Source organism: Juglans microcarpa x Juglans regia, chromosome 4S (assembly GCF_004785595.1).
Source record: "Juglans microcarpa x Juglans regia isolate MS1-56 chromosome 4S, Jm3101_v1.0, whole genome shotgun sequence".
NCBI lineage: Eukaryota > Viridiplantae > Streptophyta > Magnoliopsida > Fagales > Juglandaceae > Juglans > Juglans microcarpa x Juglans regia.
Window position 1 is genome coordinate 12,836,830 of NC_054601.1, and position 17,972 is coordinate 12,854,801.

Sequence of the window (17,972 nt, forward strand, 5' to 3'; positions counted from 1 at the left end):
ATTTCAGATCCCATTAGCATCACCCCCTCTTCTGTAATTATACTAGAAAACGTCTATTCATTCAACAACTAACAGCAAAAGGCCATGTGCCACTAACAACTCTAACAATCAATTAAAATACGGGATAACAAGTAAAGCCCATCAAGCCTAACCCAAATTAATTAGGTTGATAACAAAAGCTATCATTTTTCTTTTATTTATTTGGGATTAATATATAATAAAATAGTTGTAAATAAATTAGTAAAATGATTGTAGGAACCATTTGTAGTAGACCTGACGAACTCCTTTCTGAAGGAAGTGCGTTGTCGTGGCGGCCGTTGACTCCCTCTCGAACTCGAACATGGCAAAGAAACTCGTCAAATACTCCGTGGTATACTCTTGTCTCCTTTTCTCTATCTCTTGTTGCCCATTAATTGTAGTTTTAGGATTGAGATTGATTCTGAGTTGGGTGGTGGCCAGATTGATGCTTTCACTGACTCAGCGTTCAAGGGTAACCCGGCGGCGGTGTGTTTGCTGGAGGAAGAGAGAGACGAGGATTGGCTGCAAGCGGTGGCCGCCGAGTTCAACATCTCTGAGACCTGTTACTTCACTAGGCTCACTGGGTCTGAGCCTCTTGACTCTCCCGTCCCTAGGTTCCGTCTTAGATGGTTCACTCCGGTTTGTGAGGTCAGTTATTTTACTTCCACTTCAATACCAAAAAGGGAGAATTCAGAAACATTGAGTTTGTTTCAACTTTCAAAGTGTTTCCTTTCCTTTCCTTGTTAGGAAAAAAAAAAATGAAAGGAAAGATAAGAGACATCAATTTTCCAAGGATCGAAATCCTTGTTAGTATTTTCCTTGTGGGTATTCTTGTTTATCATATCTTATTTTGATTTTAGTCATGTTTAAATTTGTGATACAAGTATGATTTTAGTTTTATGTGATTCATGTTCATTTTGATAGTTAGATTTAGTTATGGGTTTGAGTCATAGGCTCGAATTGGTATGTGAGTCTTTAACCTTTAGTTAATTAAGGTGTTGTGTAATAGTTTTTTTAATAAATAAAATGAAATTTTATTCAAGCAAGTAATAGTGTAAAGTTGGCATGTTCTTGTTCTGAAACAATAATACTACATATATATGATACTCTTATGCAGGTTAAGCTTTGTGGTCACGCTACACTGGCAACCTCACATGCATTGTTTACATCTGGTCTGGTGAATTCAAATACTATTGAGTTTGTTACACTATCTGGAATTCTATCTGCTAGAAAGGTTCTGGAAATCAAATCAGATGGCTCGGATATTCAGAATGGCGAAGCACAAGAGTGTTTTTTCATCGAATTGGATTTCCCAATGATCCCATTAATAGATTTTAATTCTGCTGAAGCTTCAGCAATTTCCAATTCCTTGAACGGTGCTTCTTTCATCGATATCAAGAGAACTACTGCGGATGATCTCTTTGTAAGGCCTGCTATCCAATTTGTAGTTTATTTGCTCACTTTTATACATTAGTTAGAATGCTTATTATTATTAATGACATATGCATCCAAATTCTTTCAAAAGATTAATGATTTCTCACAATAAATGAGATGAAATATTTGTGTCTAATTGGTTGACCCAAGTGAGTATAATGACTTGTTTTAGTATAATTTGGATGTGTGATTGGTTAGAATATGCTGGGATTCTTGATGAAAAAATGTCTTATTTTTTTACATATTTATTAAAAGATTGTGATGCTTATCAATTTTTCAGGTTGTACTCCCATCAGGAGAAAGTGTTGTTGAAATAAAGCCAGAGTTTGATGCTATACGTAAATGCCCGGGAAGGGGATTATTGTTTCAGGTGCTGCTCCCCCGGGTTCTGGTTTTGATTTTTTCAGTCGATTCTTTTGCCCCAAACTTGGGATCAACGAGGTAAAATATGTCAGCCTTTTGGATTAACCAATTGTTGTGGTTTTGAAGTGCTCGAGGTTATAAATAGATCTCTATTGTATGTCTTTCTTGCACTTACACGTTTTCTATATATGATTTCTACTTATCATGGCATGCAGAATCGAATTATGATGCTATTGCCAAAGCAAACAAGAGACATGTTATTTCAGAACATCTGCATACAGCTTGTTCCACTCTCTAACATCACCTTGCTGACATCTGCATTTGTTTGATAATTCAATAAGAAATTTGTTATTCATAAACAATACTTCTGCATAACATTCCTCCTACCGATTTCTTCAAGGTCCTAACTTCTTGGACGGTAAAACTAGATTTGCCTTACCAAAAGTGGGAAGAGAAAATCCATTTCCAGTAACTGTCTAGAATTTTCTATAAAAAGTCATCTCACTCATCTTTCAGGATCCTGTTTGTGGGAGTGCACATTGTGCCTTGGCACCTTACTGGAGCAAGAAATTGGGGAAGTGTGATTTGGTCGCATATGCGGTATTCTCGATTCCCCTAATGCATGCAAACTCATCATTTTAATCTTTGCCTTCATCATGTTAATTACATTTCCTAACTTGTTCAGGCGTCACCTAGAAGTGGAGTAGTGAACATTCATCTAGACGAACAAAACAAGAAAGTGCTGCTGCGAGGAAAAGCTGTCACTGTCATGGAAGGGTCTCTTCTAGTTTAGAGAGATGGATTTGCAATCCATTGGCATATATCGTATAATTGAAATAAATGAGTTTTTCTGGGTGAAAGAATCCCCAGGAATTGGAAATGAACTCTCCTCCCCTTCTCAACCTTGATATAGTAAGGGCCGTTTATATAGTGAAATGAGATTAGATGAGGTCTGTATCCAAAAGGGCTCTAAAGATCATTGTTACACTATCTTCTTTGATTGGGACATTGACTTTATGATGTTTTGGTCCTTTGCTACACCTCAAACTAAAGCAAGGCTTTTTTTTTTTTTTTTTTTTTTTTTTTTTTTTAATTTGAGATCTAATCCTCCAATGTCCAATCCAAAATACAGTGTCAATGATAAAGGCAAGGAAAACTAGTGTATTTAAGATAAAGGTAAGGAAAAATTAAGTTTGTTATTTTGGATTTTGTCATTTTTAGTTATAACAGTCAATGCGTCACATTTTAAGCAAGTTTTTATATAAGAAATTGATCTATGAATTCATTTAAAATATGATACATCAAGCAAAATGATTAAGAATGACAAAATAAATGATGGAGACGAGCATTACTGTGATGGGACAATTGGATGGGGATAATTTTTTAAGATTCTTGGAGGCACTTGAGTGAAAGGAATACAAGTCCATACTTGCTGTTTGTGTATTAAGAATATTTTATAATATATGTGAATAATAGTGAAATAATTTGTGAATAGTAATAAAATAATTTGAATTAAGATATTTTATTGAATTTTGAAAAATGACAGAGAAAAAGTTGAATAAAAATATTATAAAGTTAAAAAATTGTTTGAATATTATTTTTTAATATTATTTTTGTTTAAAAGCTTGGAAAAGTTGTATAGGATTTTGTGTTTTGTTTGAGTGTTCAGAAAAGTTATAATAATTAAGTAATGAATAGATAGAAATGTTAAAAATTTAAAATTGAAAAGTGTTTTGTGTTTGAGTAGTGAAATGAAATACATGAGAATCTCTGAGAATACTTGAAGATAAGTTTGGAGAGTGATATGAGATGAAAATTTTGTGATTAATAGTAAGATAGTTTGTAAATAGTAATGATATAGTTTGAGTTTAGGTTGCGTTTGGGCAGTAAGGTATTCTCAGGTATTCTGTGAATAGTAGTAAAAAAATAATGATAAAATATTAAATAGTAGTGAATAGTAATGAAAATTAGGTAAAAAATAATAATAAAATAATAAATAGTAGTGAGATATTCCGAGAATACCTAAAGTTTTGGGAAAGGAGAGAAAGATGTATATAGTTTTGTGTTTTGTTTGGGAGATTGAAAAAATTGTAATGATTACATAATGATTAGATGAAAAATTTTAAAATTTAAAATTAAAATGTATTTTATATTTGAGTGATGTTTGAAAAAAGAGAAATAATATTTGCATTCATGGAGTACGTAAGCGCTTTTTGAAAAAAGTAAATAAATATAAGATTTATATGAAAAAATTAATTTTTTAAAGGTGAACTCTGCTCTTTTTCAAAAAGAAGTATACGACGCTTACATAACTCATAACTATATCTAGTATTACTCTTGAAAAAAAATATATGAAAGTATTCTAGAAGTGTTCCCAAGTCAATTTATTCCAAGTAAATTTTGAGCTACGTCGTCGTTTCAACAAGTAAATAAAAAAGGCGGTTAGCTCAGCGCCAGCCCGAGCCCTAACTTAAAAATCTCTCTCACCCTGTGAACTGCGGTGCAGTGCTGCTTTGCCTTTGTCTTTAATCCCCCATCGAGCCTTCGTCTTCCTTCCCCCACAATGAAGCTCGTCAGGTTATCGCACTTTCTCTTTCTGTTCCTCTTCATTTGTCTTTCCTCTCAATGCTAATAGAGTTGTGTTTTTTTCTTTTTTTTTCTTCTTCTTCTTCTTAACAACTTCTTTATGACGGAAATTTAATTTGAGAGAATGAACAGGTTTTTAATGAAGTTGAACAACGAGACCGTGTCGATCGAGCTAAAAAATGGAACCGTCGTTAACGGCACGATAACAGGTCTCCCGCTCTCTAACCCGTTTCTTATATTAGTACAAGTTCCTACATGTTTAAGGTTTATGTTAAACCCTAGGTCTTTTTAGCCGCTAGTATTCTTCGATAGCTTTTAATGGAAAAAAGTGTTTGCTCGCTTCTGTCAATCTTGGACCGTCACTATTGGGCATTTTAACTTAGCATTTTGGTATTTTCTTACAGTGATCTCTGATCAAAGCTAATTTATAGAACTAGGCGTATTGATAGGTGGTTTGATTGCACTTCGTTGTTAGTTATATCATTTAAGCTCTGAGGTTTCTGGAAATTTGACGGAAATGGCGCATTGGGACAAATAGATTGCAAATATGTTCTTCTAGCGGGTTTAAGTTAAAGTTCAGTTGTGCTCATTTTTCATTTTTCTGTTTCTAAGACAAATGCTGATTTTAACTTTACAATTTGGGGAGGATTGACTGTAAATGTTTAGTTGATATTATTGTGAAATATCACTGGACATTGTTGGGTTGAACTTATGACATGGGAAGCAAATGGAGGTACAAATTCTAATTTTGGTAGTTTCTCCTTTTCTTCTTTTATGTTATAACAGTTGCTTCATTAAGAGAACCACGGGGGACATAAATGACTTTAATGTTGGAACGTTTGTCTGTCTTATTGTTTTTTAAAGGATGTGTATGGGCTTTCATTCTTGCTTAATCCGAGTAGCATACCATCGATAGGCATCAAATATATTATGAACCGGCATAGCGTAACATAAGACACAATTGACTTCAAAATGGTTGGGAATTTCAGTTTCCAACATTATGCTCATTGAAGAATTTTTTTTTCGGATTGGACACATATTTTTCTTTTTTCGTTATTATTTATGTGCCAATAGCACTATTATTTGGACTTTGATAAGTGGAATTTGTTTCAAAATTTCACCTACTGACTCTTCACATCTTTAATGACAATTTTTCGAGGGGTTGGTGAGATAATATAGGGGTGGACAAAAAAGTAGGGTATGCTTTGTTTAAGAGATTTTGCAAACACGTTTTAAAATATTTTCTTCTTTTAATCCAAACATCTTTTAAACCCCCCCCTAAAAAAAATCATCCCTCAAAAAATGTTTTCATCTAATATTTGCCTCAGTTTTTGTGAGGAAAAAAATAAAAAAAACCAAAGCAAATTATCATTCTGTCTACCCCACCTTCACAAAACCCAAACCAAACGCATCTAATTTTTTTTTTTTGCAAACAAAATTTTCATTCTTCCTACCCACTTTCACAAAACCAAATAAAAAACATATCTCAAAACTGTTTTGAGAATCTCAAAAAATTTCAATTACCAAACAAGCTCTTAGGTTTTCATTTTCTTGTACTATGTTTGTATATAAAATGCATGTGGTGTCTTGGATTTTGGGTGGCCTTGACATGTGCAAGGAAAAGTTGTTGAGGGGAGAGTCGTTCTCAGATAGTAAAAAAACCTGATCTTTAAGGCATGTTATATTCTATAGTTGTGCCATCAAGCTTTCCTAATAACAGTTGTGGACTCAGCTGCAGGATTTGTTATAACTTCGCTTGGATCTCCAAGTCCTTGCCATAATATAGTATTGTTTCATTCTTTGAAGTGTTTGGTTCAGTTTTGTCAAAAGAGCGCTTAAGCGCAAGCGCCAAGGGTTAAGTGCTTCACTTATTAAAAGTAAAGTGGATTTCGAAAAGCACGTGTAAGCATGCTTTTTTGCTCTTAAAACTCTCTTTTCTCTTTTAGTGAGAGCTTTAAGAGCAAAAGGTGTGCTTCGTTACATTTTAACAAAAAAAAAAGTTTGTTTCAGTATTTAAGCATGTGAATCAATAGCTAGGCAGTGAAAGTAATAAATATATAACACATGGCTTATAAAATAATTTGGAAGACAAAACAAGAATTCAGTGGAATGACTAGAAGAGAAGAAGACACTTTTTCTTGGACCCCATCCGCACATGATCTCAAAAGAAATATCGTGATCTCTCAAGAGAAGTATGTAAGTTTTTATGTTCAAATTCTATATAATTTGTTAATCACTTAGTTTTCATTTGCATAATACTCTAATAAAAGAGTTTTATTAAAAGAGTTTTGGGCGGAAAGGAATGAGTGGTGTTTTGAAGATAGGGAGCGCACAATGTTGGAGCTTCAGCATATTTTTGTACACACTATTGCTTTGGTTTTCTGCTATTGTACTTAATGGGAACAATGCTCATGACTTCTTGTCCTTAATCTATCGTTCCTAGAATGTATTTAGGTGTTCTTTTGTATATTCTGTGTACACGGGCAATGGCTATTTCATTCGCATCAATGAAATTTACCTTTTACTTATAAAAAGAAATAAAAGAGTTCATATGCTAAAAATATTTTCTTCTTAGTAAATAAAGATTTTATTGTTTAGGAATAGGCATAGCAATAATATTATTGCTAAATATATTATTATATTTAGCAAAGAAAAATATATATTATTAGATTGCCTTTTACTTATAAAAAATTATTATTTTGCCTTTTTAAAGCCTTTTTTATTGTATTATATCATTTTTTTTAAATGTGCGCTTTACTTCGCTCAAGCGCATGCATGCGCTTTGCGCCTAGGCTCTAGGTGGCTTATGCGCGCCTAGCGCTTTTGACAACACTGGTTTGGTTGTAATACCCCCGAATGAGTATAAGAGGGAAAGAGTGGTGAATGATAACCCAACTTTTTTTAGAGAAACAAGTTCTTGCAGTTTTTATTGATTCCAAGGAGCTTTGGTTGTAACCTTGGCTAAACCTTTCGGAGTATAAGAGCATGTTTGGACACTTGGAGTATCTCAGAATTTTGTGAATAGTAGTGAAATAGTTTGAGTAAGGATGTTTTATTGGGTTTTGGAAACGAGGGAAAAAGTTGAATAAAAATATTAGAGTTAAAAAATTGTTTGAATATAATTTTTGTTTTTAAGTTTATAAAAGCTGTATTGATTTTTGTGTTTTGTTTTTAAGTTTGTAAAAGTTGTATTGATTTTTGTGTTTTGTTTTGAAGTTTGTAAAAGTTGTATTAATTTTTGTGTTTTGGATAATGATTAGGCAATGATTAGATGAAAATATTGAAAATTTAAAATTGAAAAGTGTTTTGTGTTTGAGTGATGTTTGAGAATGAAATTATGAGAAGTTTTGATAATTTTAAGAAATATTTGAGGGTTGGCCAACATATTGGGATGTGTGGTCTCCTCGCCGCCGGTGAAGTATCTTGGTCTCCCGTTGGGTGCAACTTTTAAAGCTAAGACAATTTGGGAGGAGGTGTAAGAGAAATTAGAGCGTAGGCTGGCTGGGTGGAAAAGGTTATACTTATCGAAAGGGGGGAGGTTCACACTTATCAAGAGCACTCTATCTAACCTTCCCACATATTACTTGTCTTTATTTCCCCTTCCGGCAAGCATTGCATATAGAATTGAGAAACTCCAACGCAATTTTCTGTGGAGTGGACTAGGTGATGAGTTTAAATTTCATTTAGTCGGATGGGATAAAGAGTGTGCCCTTTGAGAGCTGGTGGGTTGGGGGTCTGTAATGTTAGGTTCTTTAACAAGGCGCTATTAGGAAAATGGTTGTGGCGATGTAATCATGAGAGGGAAGCCTTATGGAAAGGGGTGATTGATGCGAAGTATGGGAGTGCAAGGGGGGCTGGTGTTCTAATGAGGGGAGGGGGCTTATGGTGTTGGGTTGTGGAAGAACATAAGGCAAGGGTGGGGGGCTTTCTCGAGTAATACTAGGCTGTTTGGGGAGGGCAACAGAATCAGCTTTTGGAATGATGTGTGGGGTGGGAGATACGGCTCTTAAGAATGCTTATCCTAATATTTTCAGAATTGCAAGAGAAAATGAAGTTATGGTGGCTGATGTGAGGGCAGTTAGACATGGTTCATAGGAGTGGAACATCAACCTCACTAGGGAGGCACAAGATTGGGAAGTGAGTGCTCTGGTGGATTTTTTCAGCTTGCTATGTAACATCAATGTTGCGGTTCCAGCTGAAGACACGATGGAATGGAAGCCTTCTAAGAAAAGGAAATTCTTTGTACGCACTTTCTATGACGTCCTTACAGCTCAAGATAGGCCCAATTTTCCTTGGAAGAACATATGGAGGAGTAAAGCACCTCCCAAGGCTGCGTTCTTTGTTTGGACAGCAGCTTTAGGAAAGATACTAACCATGGATAACCTAAGAAGGCGTGGACTTATTATTACGAACTGGTGCTGTATGTGCAGAAATAGTGGGAAAACGGTAAATCATTTACTCTTACATTGTGATTTTGCAAAGGACATATGGAATTATATCTTCAGCAGATTGGGATTAGCATGGGTAATGCTGGGAAGGGTGGTGGAACTACTAGCTAGCTGGGGAGGGATCACGGGACGCCATAGATTGCAGCTGTGTGAAAGATGACTCCTATTTGTATTTTCTAGTGTATTTGGAGTGAAAGAAATGATAGACTTTTTGAGGATCATGAACGCTCAGAGGAATTTAGGAGTTTGTTTTGGTAGACTTTATTTATGTGGGCCATTGCTTTAGAGTTAAATGGTCTCAGCTTCCATGATTTTCTTGTAACAGTTTCAAATTCTTAATTTGGTGTACTCATATGTATACCTCCGGTGTACTTGGGCTATGCCTATCTTTATCAATACAATTACTTCGTACTTATAAAAAAAAACATATCCTAAGTCTAGATGTGGCTTGGTCTTTTCTTAAGTCACAAATGGTATTGAAGCCAATTTACAGCCAGAAATATGGGACTTTAGCTGTGCAATCTACAACGAAATGGCCCAACAGGGGCATTAGGGATGTAAGGGGGTTATGTAATACCCCTGGTTGAGTATAGGAGGGACATGGTGGTGAATGGGATTTATCATTATCTTAGAGGAAGAAGTTTTTGCATGTTGTAATTATTTCAATGTGCTCAACTATGAATCTTGAGGAGTCCTTTTAGAGGATAAACCTAGATATGTTTTGGCCTTTCCTTGAATTTTAATATCAGCTTTTACCTATAAAAAAATATATCGTTGCATCAGTTCGTTAGTTGATGTTTCAAATTTCACCTATGGTATAGTGTATGCTTAACTCTGGGATCGTCTCAAGTTGGAATGACGGAAGTCAGGATGCTTCTGTGGAGAATTAGATTGACAACTTCAATGGCTCTTTTACTGTTGAATGTGGTATTTATTAGAGCTGTTCAGAATTTGGAGGTGGGTGATATCTCTGATTTTTTCAGCATGTTGTATGCTTTGAACATTGATAGTGGCGGCGAGGATAGGTTGCCATGGATTCAACCCGGGATCAAGAAATTTTCGGTCATATCCTTGTATAAGTGTATGCCATGCCAATCCCTTAACTCTTTTGTGTATTTGGAGGAGCAAGGTGTCTCTCAAGGTTGCTTTTTTTGATTGGCTGGCTTCTAATGGGAAAATCCTGACGATGGATAATTTGAGAAGCGTGGTTTCATCATTATGTGTTGGTGCTTTATGTGTGAAAGGAATGGAGAATCTGTGGATCACTTGCTACTCCATTGTGAGGTTGCAAAGGTTCTATGGGATGAAATATTTGATAGGATTGGTATTGCTTGGGTGATGCATAGGGGGCTGGTGGATCTTCTGGCTTGCTGGAGAAGTATCTAGGATAACCACCAAATTACTGCCGTTTGGAAAATGGTTCCTCTATGCCTTATGTGGTGTATTTGGCTTGAGAGGAACGACCATAGTTTTCAAGATAGAGAACACTCGTTGGGAGAGATTAGATATTTTTTCTTCCATACATTATTACTTTGGGCATCTGCTATTGTACTTAATGAGGCTTGTTTTCATGATTTCATTATTGCCTTTTCTATTTCCAATTAGATGTTCTCTCTTGTATATTCCTTGTGTACTTGGCCTATGCCTTATTACTTGGTTTAATAAAATTTCTTTTTCCCCATAAAAACAAGGTTGGATTGATGGAATAATATCTTGGGCATCAGCCTGTTCATATTGAAGTTTTTTTCCTTATGATTAGACTAGAAAACAGCAGGAGCAGGATACTTAATTTATTCGTAATTTTCTTATTTAGTTGGGATGCTTATTTTTAAGAGAAATTAGTTCCTGTGAGTGGAATGCTTAATTCCTTGTTCTATATTATTTAAATGTCACTTTTCATAGAATAATTTAAAATGAACTCCAAGCACTCCTCATTTTCAACCTTTTTCTGTCCCTGATGCTTAGGTAGACAAAAAGAACGAAGTATGATAATGGATCCTTAACTCTAGGGGTGTTCATCCGGGTTCCAACCCGGGAACCCGGGTCTACCTGGATCCGGACCCGGGTTTCAAACCCGGGCTGAAACTCGGACTGGGTTGGTCCGGGTCAGACCCGGGCCGGAACCCGGGTGAATCCGGGTTTTTCAAAACCCGGATTCCGGGTTCTGGGTTGAACCCCGTTTTTTTTTTTTTTTTTTTTTTTTTTAACAAAAGCTTTTTTATTATTAATTGTACTTCAAATATTTTGTCTTCATCTAAAATTTCAAATCATATTCTCAATAGAAAATCAATATAAATCTCTTTTAGTCTTACTTCTTAATACAACATAAGCATATAAACAATTAATTAACTTTTTAACTAAATGCATGTAAAAAAAATCAATATTCATCATGTAAAATGCATGCGACATACAAGATGCAATCAACTACATATTATATTGTTTGAACTAATTTGCTAAGAATATTACAAAACACATGCATTGCTTTAATGAAACTCTAATACACAACAAATTGTTTGCAAAAAATCAGAAATTTTTCCATCAATTAGCTCTTTCTTCTTCCATCAATCACAGGATAGCTCTCTTGGCTGAATCAGAAACTAGTATTTGATGCTGTTGCACGCCATATGGGAAAGGAGCATTTGTTACAACCTGTACAAACTAGAAGCAATATAATAGGTCATTGTTAGGTGGCTGATTGTTACAACCTGCAGTGCTCTGGAACTAATCTCAGTATAATTTATATGCTGGAAACTACTTGTTCATGCATGAAGTTCATGATTAGGTGGCTGATTGGGAGAGTAAAGCTGCTTATTGCTAAAATTTAGTAGAGCCTTAAGGCTCATCCCATTGGCAATGAACATGTACTGCATTCCAAGAACATTGAGGAGCTAGCATATGTTTTGTATTAATCCTTGAGTATAACAAACTAAACCAGGAGAGTTTGAAAAGCTTACCAACATTTCATCAATGGATTTCGAGTCTAAGACAGCCTTATAACCTTGGTAGATGGGATCCTCTGAAGATTTAATTTCAGTTACTTCTGTATTATTATCACTAAAGTTCTCATTGACACAAGGACTTGTTATGTGGTTATGCAAACTCAACGAGAACACAAAAACCACAAGAATTCAGCATACCAACCAGAGTCACAGCAAGCAATAGCCAAGTTGACCAAATGGTTTCAACAAAAATCTCCAGAGACTTAGAGATAACAATGACAGCTAGCAAAAATTTCCAGAGACTTAGCCAAGTTGACAGCACAAGTCGACTTTTAACTGAAGAGACCAAAGAAATAACTCCACAAAGAATTAATTTAGGAACTCCAGACCATCCCCCAGCAAAACTTATAATGCTGAGCCTTTTCCACCCAAACACAACTTAAAAACTTAAAATCATATTCAGGACATCAACTGATCAGACCAGTAGTGTATGGGAAAACTCAGTTTGCTAGATTCTTGTTAGCCAAAGCCTACATGCTCAAGCTCAAGTTCGCACGGAGAGATTTACAGAGATCCAAATCGAAATAAAAAGAAGAAAACAAACCTTGGATGACGGCGACGACAATGGTAGGGTCACGAGGATGATGGGCTTCTTTGATCGGCAGATTTGGCACTAAGGGAGGCTAGGGTTCCTTAACGAGAGAGAGAGAGAGAGAGAGAGAGAGAGAGAGAGAGAGAGAGAGAGAGAGAGAGAGAGAGAGGGCTGAAGGGGGGCGAAACGACGCCGGGTTTGATTTTTAAAAAAACCCGGAACCCGGGTTCTAAACCCGGTACCCGGCCCGGGTTGACCCGGGTTTTGTAACCTGGGTTCCGGCCTGTATATGATCCAGGCCAGAACCCGGTTTTCCGGGTTCCTGACAAGGCCGGGAAAAAACCCGGCCCGGATGAACAGTGCTACTTAACTCTGTGTGTGTGTGTGTAGTGTTTTGGGGGGGGGGGGGGGGTGGCGGCTGGGAAGATACTAGTTGTAACTTGTGATGCATTGGGAAGTGTGATTAGTTAACAAATAGGTGGTAAGGTTACTTTTCCTCAAAAAGTAAAATAGTAGATGAAGTTTCATGAGCATGGAATTAAATGGTCCAACAAAGATCAACGTAATAATGCATGAAATAGCGCAGCTTGTTTGGTATGTGCGCAATGCACAAAGAGGTTGAAGAAATTTCTGCTCTTTGTACCCAGGCCTGTTTTGTGGAGAGGAACCCTACATGTTTTTACTTTTTCAGTTGAAAGAATATTGAGAGCAATATAAAGAGAACACTTGAGACAGTTTTGAAGGGCTGCAAATTTTTTGTTAATATGTGGAGCTCAGCTACTTGCTTCTAATACATGCCGCCTGAAATGCACAAAATCTGCTTCACAAAAATAATAGAGTTGAAACACCTTTGTCTTACCAAATTAGATGTAGGTACAACAATAACAAAGAGCTGAAGTATCTGTCTTACCAAATTAGATGTGGGTAGCTTCTTCCACTTTGAACAACCGAAGCATCTCCAGAAAAGTCCATCTAACGGAGATTTGGATATGCATATTTTTAGGCCCCCTAAAGAATTGTCTTGATTGGATGTTGACCCCATGTATAAGGAAGATATATAATATTGCGGAATTCTCATCCAATCTGTTTTCTACTTGTGATCTTTCATTTGATGTTAACTTTGTTGGCTCAAGTGGTAAAGGCCGGTATGCTCCCTCCTGGTCTAAAGTTCGAATCCTCTTGGTTGTAAGCAATTTCTAGGGGCCATCGAACCGGGGGAACTTCCCCTTGAATTACCCAAGGTGCACTTGTGGGAAACTTCTTGCCAATGGCCTATGCACCCCTAGGATTAGTCGAGACTTTGTTCTCAGACACCTGGAGCCAATACAAAAAAATGGTAAGTATGCCCTTATAGCCTAAACTTCTGTCTTTCTGAAGTAGAAGGATGTAAGGAGTAAGGTGGAGAAGAAGCTGAGAAGGACTGAGGCAGTGTAGTTGGGTTCGTGTGGGTGAAGAGGTGAAGTCAAGGATTTAAAGATAAGGCAAAATGGTGCGTAGCACTTTAGTGAAATGGTGCATAGTGGAAGTTAACAGAATTAACTTACTGGAGCAGTGGAACGGGGCGTTTGATCCTTAAGTGAAGTAGTGCGTTTTGCTTAGAAGGGAAGAAATGCAATGGAGGCTTTATGGCGTCGTTTTATGTTTCTTTTTCATCTGTTTGTATAAATACTGAAGTGAACTCTGATTCATTTGGTCAGTTGCTTAAAGTTCATTCTTGGAAGTGTATGGAGGTTTAAGGTTCTTCGAAAACCTTATTTCAAGAATCAATAAAGTGGATTCTTGGTTTCCTTTCTTTCATTTGTTGATTTCATTCTTGTTCTTGTTCTTTTCCTGCATGTGGAATTCTGGATCTTGTGTTGGTATATCAGCAGATACCTTACAATTGGTATCAGAGCCATCTCTCTCCAGGACAGCTTACATGGGAAACTTCCAATTTGTAGAACATCACTTAGTTAGCTCATTGTGTTTTGATAGATTTGACTGAATCTTATACTATACCATTAGGACTTTTTTCAGAACTAATGTTCTGTTGCAATATGTTTTTGCTTCAAATATATTAGCGCCTGCAAAATCTTGTTCCTTAAAGATATATGATATTTCGGATTCAGAATTTCCTTCAGCACAGCTGTGATTTCTTTAAGCTAGGCAGGGTTGCATTGTGCGTCATTTACATGTGTTTAGAGTCAAAGATAGTGTTAAGATCGGTTGGATAGTGTTGCGTTTAGAGTCGAAGATAGCGTTAAGATCGGTTGGATAGTGTTGCATGTTCCTTGACTAATTTCTTAAACTGGAAAGCACAGATAGGTGCACGGAAGCTATAGATGTTTTGACCGATGGATTGACCTGTTGGCTGCAGGTGTGGATATCAGTATGAATACACACTTGAAGACAGTGAAACTAACATTGAAGGGAAAAAATCCAGTTACTCTGGATCATCTCAGCGTGAGGGGTAACAATATTCGATATTATATCCTTCCAGACAGCTTAAATCTTGAGACTTTGCTTGTCGAAGAGGCACCTAGAGTCAAGCCCAAGAAGCCAACTGCTGGTATTGCTACTCTCTGTTGATGTCTTTGTTGGCATGTGATGAATTTCTTCTAGTAATCTTTCTTGGCATAGTAATCTTTCTTGGCATGTGATGAATTTCTTCTAGTAATCTTTCTAACACTATCCTAAATTCCAGGGAAGCCATTGGGACGGGGACGGGGCCGTGGGCGTGGGCGTGGACGTGGTCGTGGCCGTTAAGTCATGTTGCATTGCTTTCAATTTTTGGGGCACCCGGATTTGTAAACACCTCTGTTGTAGGAAGAATTTATTGGTGATCTTTACAGACCGGAAACGAGTGGTATTGCTTTTAAATCTAATGTTTTGAATTTGTTATGCTTGATATTTTCTTAAAGAGCCTATCTACAAAGTTGGTATTGATAATGTCACGAAACATGTTTTTTTGGGTGCTGACCAATCAGAATAATACCTTTAGCTTTAAGTAGTTGTAATGAAACATTTCACTTTAGAAGTATAAATAGACAATCATTTTGACCTCAAAAGAACTCAAATAATAGAACCTCCATTATAGACAATCATTTTGACCTCAAAAGAACTCAAATAATAGAACCTCCATTATAGATAAACCCCAGAATGTGTTTCAGGGACCGAAGGTCAACCAGCTGATTGGTTGATGATATTTATATCCATGAAGATAATTGATAGTGTTAGCATTAGTTTGTAATTATTTTTAGATGACAGGATTGTATATAGGGTTGTAATTGATCTGAGCCGAATTGAGCTAGAATCAAATAACTCGAGTTTGAGCTCGGGCTGAGAGCTTGCCAAGCCCTGAGCCGAGTTCACCTAATCAAACATGAGCTCAAGTCAAGTTGAGTTGAGTTATTTATCAATCTTTATTTGTACTCTTTAACGAGCTTGAGTTAAGTGGAGTTGAGTTAATGCTCAAGTTTTGTTTGTGCTCTTATATATATATATATATATATATATATATATATATATATTTGAATGAATGGAATAATTAAAAATACTTAATTACAAAAAAAAATATTAAATCTAATGAAATTTTTACAATTAATATATAAACCTTATATTGAACTATAAAATTATAACATCTTTATGAATTCATTTCTTATATGGTTATACATTTTAGTAGATAATGAAACTACTAAGTCCTATATAATAACTATTAAACATTATAAAATCCTAAATGCTAAGTACAATGAAAAATTTACAAAAAAAAAATATTTCTCTACATGTCAGTTATTGATATGCTGAAAATTATAAAATTTAAAATTTAAAATTTGAATTTTAAAAGAAAGTTAACAAATGAGTCTTGTAAATAAAAGTGTAAGTAAAATTATATGTATATGTAGCACTACTCTTATAAAATATATACTATAATTAATCAGTTAAGTACTTAATTAATTAACATATAATTATGAACTATATTCAATATATAGGTATAAATGACTAGGCATAAGTAATTGAGTTACATATTACATATTTAATTATAAAGGTAACTATGCTTTTGTTATTAAATTTAATATGTATAGAAGCATATATATATATATATGTGTGTGTGTGTGTGCACGCTTGTGCGCGTGTAAGAATACTAATATATAGAAATAAATTATATATATTCAATGATTTATGGACGAGCTATATTTGAGTCGAGCTAACGAGCCAAATTGGGCTTGAACGAGAATGTCTTAACGAGCCTTAATCGAGTAGAGTCGAGTTTAACCGAGTATGTGTCATTTACTAATTGAGCAGGTTTCTACTTTCACGATTGAGCTTTTTTTTCACGAGTTGATCTCGATTCGAGTTTAGTCGAGCGAGTATTGGGCGAGCAATCGTATAGTCTAGTTCATTTACAACCCTAATTGTATATACATTTTTAAATTTATTTCATCATCAATTCTAGAATTGAGTTTTCCATGGGATAACAATGGTCCTTAGCATGGTTAGATATAGAGGGGTTGTATCATATTTTTCAGGTCTTTGGTTGTTGAGATTAGAGAAGTCTAAACAATTTTGAAAGTAACGATATTATCTGTCAAGTCCATTCTACATGTCGAATATTAGTGGTCATTAGTAGGGGTGGCAACTCGTATTTTCGTATTGTGTATAACCATAAACATTCGATTATATAGGTCCATTCGAACCTGACTCGTTAAGTTAAACATATCAAACTTTCAAACTATAACCCAACCTATTTAGATAATGAGTCTTGTCGTATAACCTATTTTAACCCGTATAATAACTAATTAGAAATAGGTCAACACAATCGACTCATTTAAATTCGTTTCATATAAATGAGTTGAACTAACACGCATAATTCATTTGACCTGTTTAACATAATTTCACATAAAAGTTAAAATCTATATTTATTAGTAGCCATAATATCTTTAAAAAAAATAAGGCTACTTAGTAACAAAAAATATCAATATTTTTCAAATTTTAACATATAATAAAATCAATATTACAGATCCTACAATAGTAAATATAAGAATAGGTCTAAAATTACAATTTCAACAATAAAAACATAAATATACTGAGAAATATCAATATTACAACTCAATAGTAATAAAATTGTAATTTTGAGATAAAATGGTCAAAATGGGTTGATTTCAAGTTAAGCTAGTTTAGGGTTGAGCAAAAATCTGATTTCGAATCCGCTCCAGCTCCTCTCCGACAAGGTGGAGTCGAAGTTTTTTTCTCTTGAGAAGTCGGAGTCGAAGGTGTTACTGGACTAATTCCAACTCCGACACTCCGACTCTGACTTAGGCTTTGACTCTGACTCCACCTCCGCCCCTGCCTCCGATATTGTACAGATTTTATAAAAATATGTGTTTTTCCATATATTAATCATATAAATTTTATATACCTATATCTTATATAGTTCGTTAAACTCAATAATATACTAGCATGAGCTAATTATTATAAAATAATATATTTATAGTATAATATATATATAGACTAAATTGATTAATAATATCATATTATTACAATATTACTATCCTGTAACACTAAATTACTAATGTATAAACACTAAAATGCATAATAATATGTAATACTAATGGA

The 17,972-nt window shown here is 35.2% G+C and overlaps 2 protein-coding genes across 2 annotated transcripts; both read left to right on the top strand.

The window, feature by feature from the left end:
• The first annotated feature begins 211 nt into the window (after positions 1-211).
• Positions 212-2,845, top strand: LOC121262637 (uncharacterized isomerase BH0283). Its single transcript, XM_041165197.1, is given in 7 exon segments — positions 212-370; positions 460-666; positions 1,136-1,441; positions 1,733-1,799; positions 1,802-1,893; positions 2,332-2,415; positions 2,501-2,845. Coding segments are annotated over 7 exon segments (894 nt in total). The 5' UTR covers positions 212-340; the 3' UTR covers positions 2,609-2,845.
• Positions 2,846-4,232: 1,387 nt separating this feature from the next.
• LOC121263538 (small nuclear ribonucleoprotein SmD1a) lies at positions 4,233-15,260 on the top strand. The gene is made up of 4 exons (XM_041166485.1): positions 4,233-4,392; positions 4,534-4,610; positions 14,737-14,928; positions 15,064-15,260. The coding sequence occupies exons 1-4, from the start codon at positions 4,379-4,381 to the stop codon at positions 15,123-15,125; spliced, it is 345 nt and encodes a 114-aa protein (XP_041022419.1). The 5' UTR covers positions 4,233-4,378; the 3' UTR covers positions 15,126-15,260.
• Positions 15,261-17,972: the final 2,712 nt, after the last annotated feature.

Bases quoted from the DNA above. Each gene is read 5' to 3' on its own strand.
- LOC121263538 (XM_041166485.1), top strand. The intron at 4,611-14,736 runs GTCTCCCGCTCT...TGTTGGCTGCAG, and splicing joins CGTTAACGGCACGATAACAG to GTGTGGATATCAGTATGAAT. The intron at 14,929-15,063 runs GTATTGCTACTC...CCTAAATTCCAG, and splicing joins GCCCAAGAAGCCAACTGCTG to GGAAGCCATTGGGACGGGGA.